This window comes from Danio rerio, chromosome 14 (assembly GCF_049306965.1).
Source record: "Danio rerio strain Tuebingen ecotype United States chromosome 14, GRCz12tu, whole genome shotgun sequence".
Classification (NCBI taxonomy): domain Eukaryota; kingdom Metazoa; phylum Chordata; class Actinopteri; order Cypriniformes; family Danionidae; genus Danio; species Danio rerio.
In genome coordinates this window covers 38,475,288-38,485,000 of record NC_133189.1, presented here as the reverse complement: position 1 = coordinate 38,485,000, position 9,713 = coordinate 38,475,288, and the positions used below count along the sequence as shown (strand labels likewise).

General features: G+C 33.9%; 1 protein-coding gene across 3 annotated transcripts in view; it reads left to right on the top strand.

The window, feature by feature from the left end:
- The window catches only part of slc24a6a (solute carrier family 24 member 6a), a 39,443-nt gene extending 29,757 nt beyond the window's left edge, over positions 1-9,686 (top strand). For all 3 annotated transcript variants that reach the window (XM_073922066.1, XM_021474310.3, XM_021474309.3), the window contains exons 13-17: positions 5,094-5,260; positions 5,347-5,461; positions 5,557-5,669; positions 6,389-6,454; positions 6,543-9,686. In XM_073922066.1, coding sequence (XP_073778167.1) covers positions 5,094-5,260; positions 5,347-5,461; positions 5,557-5,669; positions 6,389-6,454; positions 6,543-6,653 — 572 coding nt within the window. In that variant the 3' untranslated portion in view covers positions 6,654-9,686. The remainder of the gene's footprint in view (positions 1-5,093; positions 5,261-5,346; positions 5,462-5,556; positions 5,670-6,388; positions 6,455-6,542) is intronic.
- The last annotated feature ends 27 nt before the right edge of the window (positions 9,687-9,713 follow it).

Here is a 9,713-nt window from a genome sequence, read left to right as displayed (position 1 = left end):
GCGTTATGATTGGGCGTGTAATGCAAATTTATGTTGATGTTATAATTACGTTAACATTTAAATTGTAAGATCCTCACCATATACAAAACCGATAGAAAATGATGTTGTGTGTATAATTTATACTACTAGGTATTTATTGGGGGCCCACAAATTTCCTGAGGCCCTCAGCAGCTGCTTACTTCGTTTATTGGTTAATTATGGCCTGGTCTTGGTCTTAGCTTGAAACTTGGTCTTGATGATGAACCTCCTCCAGAAATGACAATGACTCTTTGTTTACAAGTTTTAGAGCATTTGAGTAGTTGTTGTCATGTGATGTGCATTTAACACAACGGACTGTACCTAAGCGTTCATTTCATGCAGATTACAAAAATAAAAAAAACTAAACCAAAACACATTGCAATACTAATAACATTGTTTTCAAGTATAGTAGGTTCATTTAATAGAAATGAAAAAACTGTACAAAAGCACGCACATCTCTCTTAATTGGGTGCTCAGCCAAAACCGCAAAAGGTGCTAATTAAATGTAAATCAAAGGCGGCAACACCAAGGCTCCAAAAATACAAATTTATCAAATTAAAAATGCTGACACAGAGCGTGTAACGTTTCGAGCCACCCGGCTCTTCATCAGACAATGTTCATCACAATCAGGTGCTCGTTTTTATACACTTCCGGATCACATGATCTCCTCTCGCATATATGCCAACATATACATACATGCATATGTATACATACACAATCGTTCATATATACATACATACACATGAATACATGTATACACATTCACATCTAGTCTATAGCTTTAATCAAATTACAAAAAAATATATATAAATACATAAATAAACTATAATATTACATCACAAATTATAATAAAAAAAAAAAAAAAAAATATATATATATATATATATATATATATATATATATATATATATATATATATATATATATATATATACCATGATACACCAGACTATACAACAAAATATAGCCAAAAAACCTTTAAACCTTAAATAACCTTAAATTCATTTAATAGTACAAATTTCAAGCTTTATGTGGATATATTTCTAATGTCTGTGAAGCAAGTATTCACTGAGATTCCGTTGTGTTTGTTGACCACAAAAACTGTCGTAAAATCACACGTCTGGTTCCAGCTTCTCCCCCAGAGAAACTTCAGTCTATAGCAATTAATGATTGGCTGCTGTACTTGTAGGCAGGGCTTCATTCACCATATTGGCATTACACTTTTCCCTATTCAAAACTATATGAGTGACATGTCTTGTGTATTCTATAGTCTTTGTACCTACTCACAAACGCTTGTTTATTAGAACCAGATTGGACCGTCTATTGGTAAATCACGCATCTCATGGTTTTACATTCATCCAATCATTTATCTGTTTATTACAGTTAAATTGTAAATTATATTTTCAAGTTACAAGAGTTCAATTCAGATTAAAAATTAAAAAGTATTTTAGCTGTTGGCAGTTAACCTGAAGTAAGACTGTTTTTTGCAGGTTTTAATACAATTTCTTACCAAATGGAGCCATGTGTGCCTTTTTTATTTTAAATGCCACCTTGTGCTTAATCTGCTGTAATTCATTTTGTTATTGTGATGCTGCATGTATTGCAGTTTAGTACTTCGATTCTTGACAGAAATGTAAAAGTTATGTACAAGAAAACATTATGCTTTAACATCATAATTATGCTCCACTGTATTAGGTACCAACTATTTTACTTGCAGTTAATGTTCATTCACATTTTGTAATATATAGTATTTAGCATAAATGAGTACACCCCTCATAGTTCTTTCTTTTATATTCATATTTTCCATGACTTACAGTAATATATTTGTGTATATACATTAGCTTAGATTAGAAAACTTACAACCAGTTTAAAATTTAGCCGAAAAATATAGAATAATATTTCAATTAGCAGGAAAAATCAAGAGAGATGTAATAAATATGAAATTTATTTGATATTTTGTAGTTCATATATTTTTAGGGGAATAATTTGTTTGCATTTAAATTTACTATCTTTATGTTTGGTCACTAAACTCTTAATTTAATATATGTAACTGTTTATTGAAACGGTTTTGTTTAAATGCACTAAAATTATTGGCTATATCCAGGGGTGAAAAAAAGCAAAAAATAAAGGAATAATACTATTACTTGCCAAAAAATGTATTGCAAGTAAGAGTAAACTTATCTGTTGTAAATATTTCTTAAAATATGAGTAAAAAGTACTCAGGAGTTGTGAGTATCATAATGTGAATGGCTGATGTGATTACATGCAATTTGTGTGTGTGGGTGTTTGAAAACGTAACATTCTGTAGTGCATTTAGTTATTGTTTAAGGTCATTGGCAATTTCAGTCATCATACAGTAGACATACTTCATCTTCTCATCATACAGCACTAAAAATGTACTCAAGGGGAAGTTAAAGTACACATTTTTAAAATGACTCCGTAATTTAAAATTGCTGAGGAAAACTACTACTGGCTATATTTAATGACGTTTGTATAAAAATATTCATTTTCAAAAGGGGGTTGTACTCGTTTATCCTGAGCACTGTACACTTTTGTGAAAACTTCAATGTAGCTACTTTTAGGAAGTAACTTGTAGTGTAGCTATTTACTTTTTCTATTGTTTCCTGATGAGTTAGTTTCAGAGTAGCTTCCCTAACACTGCTTGGTACCTCTGGAATTTAAGCAAAGCCATTTTTTTTCACAAAATTCCCACACACTGCAATTTTTTCATTTTTCTGACCATTCTTTGTGAATGCCAGAGTTGCTTGTGTGTGATCAGATCAGCCCTTTTGGTCCTACCACATTTAAAGTCTTTAAAATCATTCTGATGAACTTCACAGACCTTCTTGACCATATCTAGTTGTTTGCATGTGGTCACCATTTAATCACCCTCAAGTGATTCCAAACCTACATTGCATCTTTATTCATTGTTTTGTTGTAAACAAAAGAAGATATATTGAGGAATGTTAGAAGCTGATATTATCATTTATATCCATAGTAGAAAAAAAAGCACTGTGAAAGTCAATAGCTACCAATTTCCAACATTCTTCAAAATATATATATATTTTTTTTGGTTCAGCAAAAGAAAGAAACAGGTTTGGAACAAGTAGATGACAGATTATTTATTTTGAGATGATCTATTTATAAAATGAGCAGTTGTAAAGGTGTACCTAATAAAGTGGCCATCGAGTGTATATAAAGCAGGATATTTTATAGGATCCCAATGCTACTCTGTGCTGTTGCTGAAGAATTAGATTTATTCAGAATCATTTTAGAATTTGATTATAACTCCCTGATTCGTAAACAAATCGAATCACAGGGTCCATAAAGACCCCGGTGGATGTTTATAAATGAGACCAAATATTGTATTAAACCATTATTCAGAATATTCAGAACAACAGCACAACACATGGAGTTTAATGTGCTTCATCTGTCTGTCATTTCTTTTTTCCCACATCCTGATTAGAAGAATGACCCTCATTTTCAGCCCCTTAAGGACCATAATCCATTAGTCTAAGAGCCATTTCTAGATAATGGGGCCGTGCATTTTAGATTGCTGCACTGGTGTTATGATTACAGAAGAGTGATGAGAGCTCTCAGATCTCTCTAGGCTGATGCGACTTGCAATCGAGTGAAAGCAATCACTGCTGAACAATTGAACGTCTTAAAGCAGATAGCGGGAAGGGCGAAAATGACTATTTAAGAAGCTCAAAAGGGAACTATAAAAACATTTAAATTAAAAACAAAAATAAATAAATTTAGAAATAAAAATAAAGAGAGGTCATTTAAGGTGCACTAAACTAATTTTGACAATCTGAATGCATGCATATAACAAAACAGGACCACACTCCTTTTATTATATCTGCTCTCTAGTTTCTAGACACACCTCTTACTGCTGATTGGCTGAAAGTGTGTTTGGGACTCAGTCCACCACTGTGGTCAAAAGGGTTTTTCAAATATTCTTTAGTGCAAATTAAATATTTAATAATTCAGCTATCATTGTCTATATCGGTGTTTCACAACCCTGTTCCTGAAGGCACACCAACAGTGCACATTTTCAACCTCTCCCTAAACAAACACACCCAAATAAATTATTTAATAAAATAAAATAAAATCATGAAGTTGCAATTCCGAGTTATTTAGTCAGAATTCTGAGTTATATTCTGAGTTTCCGGTTATGGCGACTGACTATAAACGGAGTGTTAAAGACGCATGCACATTTGCCCATAATCATAACGTAAAGCCTATAACCGACTTTTTATTGTTTATCACACTTTCACAAATGAAATATATAGGCTAGTTGAACTCGGCTGTCTATTTATTCGTATGGCTTTGTTCTTTTTTAATTATGCCATTTGAACCATTTAGTCTAAATAGCAATTATAAAGCATTAAACAGACCACCTGAAACTGTTAGCTGTAGTTTGTGTGATTTCTCCAAAAGCCTAAAATTAAGATTTCTATATGACTTATTTATTATATGTGTAACAATGATACGATTTACATTTTGTTGCAGCTGTTATTTGTTTCATTTTGCAAGGGTGCTCCCATGTGGTGTACTAGGTATCTGCAGACATATGTATCGTACATAGACATTTTAAAGGGCTAAAACTAAAAGGGCTGTATTAGTTCTCATTTCAGTTCAGTAAAATGTCAACCAAATACTGCGTCCTCCTGGCCTTTATTTGGAAAATTGGGTTGCGAATCCATACCAGATCACAGAGCAGAGAACCAAAGGAAGTGTTTAACGCTCCATTTATGGTCTGTCGTCATAGCAGAAACCCTTTTATAACTCAGAGTTCTGACTTTATAATTTTTTATTTATTTATTTATTTTTATTCAGTGGCAGTAACAGGCTTCCATGTGAATCTACCCATCAGAACATAAGAAGAGACTCCAAAACCTGAGGTTAATGGGTCAGATATGGAAGACGTTTAAAAGATGTACTGTTAGGAACAGGTTTGGGAAACACTGGTCTATAACTGGTGTCATTTGTATGTGATATTCCTATTGTCCTGTAGGTGGAGCTAAGTATGAAATCAAGTAATGATTTGAAGTGTTTTTTTTTATCCACAGAGGGGCGCTGGGAGCAAGCGAAATGGATGTTCTCATGGCCTTTAAGCTGCCTGCTGTACTACACTGTCCCGAACTGTGTTTTGCCCCGTTGGGAGCGCTGGTTCATGGTTACCTTTGTGGCCTCAACACTCTGGATTGCCGTGTTCTCCTACCTCATGGTGTGGATGGTGAGAGATCTGCTCATTTGTTTTTCAAACATTTGTTAGTAATATTAATAATATGCTATGAAAAAAATACATATTTTTTATTGCAGGTCACCATTATCAGTTTTACACTGGACATTCCAGATGTTGTTATGGGTATTACATTTCTAGCAGCAGGCACCAGTGTCCCAGACTGCATGGCTAGTCTCATTGTGGCCCGTCAAGGTCTCAAGATGACCCTTTTCTTCCTTCTCTTGACCATTTATTCAGCTGTATTGATGAGCGATTGAATGAATAGGTGTTTGTGTGTGGTTCTGCAGGTATGGGAGACATGGCGGTGTCCAACTCTATTGGCAGCAACATCTTTGACATTCTGCTGGGTCTTGGTTTTCCATGGGCTTTGCGCACCCTAGTGGTTGATTATGGCTCAACTGTGAGTTTATATTTGTGTGTATATGCGGTTACTGATATTAATTTCTCTAACGATTGTGGATCAATTCCCCCATAAAAAAAGATAAATATATGGCACAGTAGGTAGCATGATTGGGTAGCAAGTAGGTCGCTAGTTCAAGCCTCGGCTGTGTCAGTTGCAAATTTTGTGCTAGAAAAATTGTAACATTTAAACTCAGAATTTTGAGTTTAGAAAGACACAATTGCCTTTTTTGACCCATGGTGGAATTGTATCAGATTTTTTCATATATTATATTATTCATTCATACATTTTTCTTCATCTTAGTCCCTTTATTCATCAGAGGTCACCACAGTGGAATGAACCGCCAACCTATCCAGAATGTTTTACACAGTGATGGGTTGCAGCTGGAAGGACATTCGCTGCGTAAAACATGTGCTGGATAAGTTGGCGGTTCATTCCGCTGTGGTAACCCCTGTTTAAAAAAGGGACTAAGACGAAATGAAAATGAATGAATAAATGATTATTCATTTAAAATCTTAAGTTTAGTTTATTTTTGTTTTAGCTTCAGATCAGTTTTAATCTATTCTTATTTTGAGTCACTAATATCTGACTTTAAAATTTTAATAATCCCCTTAAATGATCGTTTAGTTTATTTTAATGTAATTATTTATTTTAATCAGAACCTAAAGTGTACATCAATATTTAAAATCATGCAGCTTTTTCTCCTGATCTTCCTCCAGGTCTCCATTAACAGTAAAGGACTGGTGTACTCAGTGATTCTTCTCCTTGCTTCTGTTTTCCTCACTGTAAGTTCATCAATCACAATGTAAGAAGTCTCTCCTAATCTCAAAATTGTGATATTTGTCAAAAAACATATTTTTGTTTTCTCTGCAGGTACTGAGTGTGCACCTCAACCACTGGAGGCTGGACCGGAGGTTAGGCCTCGGGCTCATGTTTCTGTATGCCATCTTCCTGCTCTGCTCCATCTGCTTTGAGAAACTCTAAATCCCACTTTCCTTGGTTAGCTTAGCTGTAGGGTAGACTTAGACCTGGTTATTCATATTTTACCCCCAGTCACTGCCTTATTAGTAGCGGTTATTTCAACCATGGTTTGAAGCCGGAGTAGTGAACGTTACATAAAGAGAACTATTACTCTGCTCTGGTAGATTAAAGGAATAGACCACAAAAAAAGGAAAATTTTTCTGATTATTTACTCACGCTAAGGGCATTTTAGATGTATGACAGCCAAGGAGATTTTTCTCCATCTAATGCATGAGTTGCAACATTCGACCAACTCTAACCTTCAATAATCTATATTTAGGCAGTCTAAAAATAATCCACAAAACCCTGACAAAAAAAGTGTCTTCTATGGAGAAACAGTTTGTAGTTTTCAGGAAAAAAGGACAAATGTACAGTTAAAGTCAGAATTATTAGCCCCCCTGTATATGTCTGTTTAACGGAAGGAAGATTTTTTTCAACACATTTCTTAATATAGTTTTAGTAACTCATTTCTAACAACTGATTTATTTTAACTTTGCCATGATGACAAGGAATAATATTTTAAAAGATTTTTTAGACACAAGTATTCAGTTTAAAGTGACACAAAAAATTTAACTAGGTTAACTATGTTAACTAGGCAAGTTATGGTAATTAGGCAAATCATTGTATAACGATAGTTTGTCCTGTAGACAATCGAAAAAATATATATTGCTTAGTAGGGCTAATAAAATTGACCTAAAATGTTTTATTTTTTTAATAACATAACATAAAATCAAAGAGCTTAGAATAACCAAGAGGCGACACTCAGTAGAACGATCCTTTGCAACAGCAGCACCCAGCAACAGCCCCAGATTCCGCCGTTTTGGAGTGAAAGCGATCGGCTGTCCATTGGATCTTATTGCTGTTGCGATGGCAAGCAGCTGCTTTGTTTTTTATTTATTTATTTAATAAGTACATTAAAGCTGAGATACAACCTGAAAGACGACAATACAACACTTACTATCACAATCATCAGCGCTTTTAATAGTTTATTTTACAGGCTTATGATATGCTGTAGTTCTATTGGAGTTTTCATTCCAAATTGGCCGCCGCGCCCTCTAGCGGCTGTTTCCCAAATTGCACTGGAGTGTTGCCTCTTGGTAATTCTATGCTCTTTGTTGAAATAAAACAAATAAGAATTTCTCCTGAAGAAAAACATGGGAAATATTGTGAAAAATGTCTTGCTCTTGTTAAACATTATTTGGGAAATATTTAAAAAAATAAAAATCACAGGAGGGATAATAATTCTGACTTCAACTGTACATCACGTTCAGTCTCATAAAAGAGCTTGTGAATTACTTTTAGGCAGCCTTCATTTGGATTTTGCACAGTCAAAAATTGTGTAAGTTAAGCCCAATACACTTGCACTAGGAATAGTAAAACATACTTTTTGAGTGGCCTGGGGTAAAACATTTTCATTTTTGGGTGCACTATTCCTACACACATCTTTCAGCCACTCACCTGTTGAACAGTTCTGACAAACTCAAGGAGACTGTACTACATACTGTACCTCTGAAACATTTGTACTTCAACTAAAAACAAAACTGGATTTCAATTACAAGATGTGATAAATTTATACAAGCGGAATTCAATGTTTACAGCACACAGGACACTTCCTCTAACCTCGCTTTTGCATATTTGTATTCCGAAGTCTTAAAATCACAATCAAGCATGTTGCAAAGGAAAAAAAATTATACTAGAAAAGTGTTATTATTATTATTAACAAAAGAGTTGGATTAATGCTTATAACAGAGACACACTCGATTTATTGCATTACTTTGCCTTATTTATTTTGGACTTTAGGTCTGTGGATTCAAGGATTCTCCTGTTTCAGTATATTTAAGAACAGTCTGTTCATTTTTGTGTTGAAAGTATTCTGGTACACAGTTGTTGTAGTATTACCGATTAACCAAAAACATCCCCGTCTTTGGTAAGTGTTTACATACAGTACCAAACATAAATGCTTTTTATAAAGTGCCACTTAGAGATGTCTGTTGCACATTTTGATATGTCATTGTTCAACAGTTACTTTTGTTCCCCACTGCAATGATCTATGACGATGAGAACATTACAATCACATAAATACAATGTGTGACCTTTATACACAGGCCTTCATAGTTTATTGGATATAAGTTTTACACTAGGGTGTGTATGAATGACATTGATTAACAGACCTAAATTGGTCTTTGCACCAAATATATAGAAGATCCAATTGGAATATTATTATTATTATTTATTGCTTACTGTCTATGTCAGTGTTTCTCAACCATGTCCTGGAGGACCACCAGCTCCGCACATTTACCATGTCTCCTTAACCAAACACACCTGATTCTGATCATCAGCTCATTATCAGAGACTGATCGACCTGTAATTGGTGTGAAAGTCAAAAGAGACATGCAAAACATGCAGTGTTGGTGGGCCTCCATGAACGTGGTTGAGAAACCCTGGTCTGTGACATAAAATTATAATAGTTAATATAGGATATATTCATAATGAAAGGCTTACAATATTTTTAGCTAAAATGAGTTAAGTTTGATACAGCAGTGTTTTAATTGTTGTAATTTATCATTAAAGTTATTAGTGACGTTTAATTAAGCATGCTTATGTTTTAGTTTTGCTTGTATATTTAATTTTTAGTATTAAAAGCTCCCTCATCGTTTGTCAAAAAATTTCTTGTTTGTGGTTTTGCAGTTCATATAAACTAATGGATAAAAAGTAAATTATTGCATTTATTTTTGGAAAAGTCCAGAAGATTTTCATCTTATCACTCATGCTAAAAGAAAAATTGTGTTAATTAAACTGATGAATAAAATGTTTATTTGGCTAAATAATATGGCCTGACTGAAAAAAAAAGTTTGTTGAACATTTTCCCAGGTATTTTAATTAATTTTAGAAGTCACATTGGATCAGCTCATTGTCTCACCATTTGTTAGAGTTCTGTCTATATTCTTAAAGATATTTGTATGTTGTTGAGTGCAATAAAACAAGGTCTGTGCAATACATGAGATCGTCCCTTTATTGAGTCAT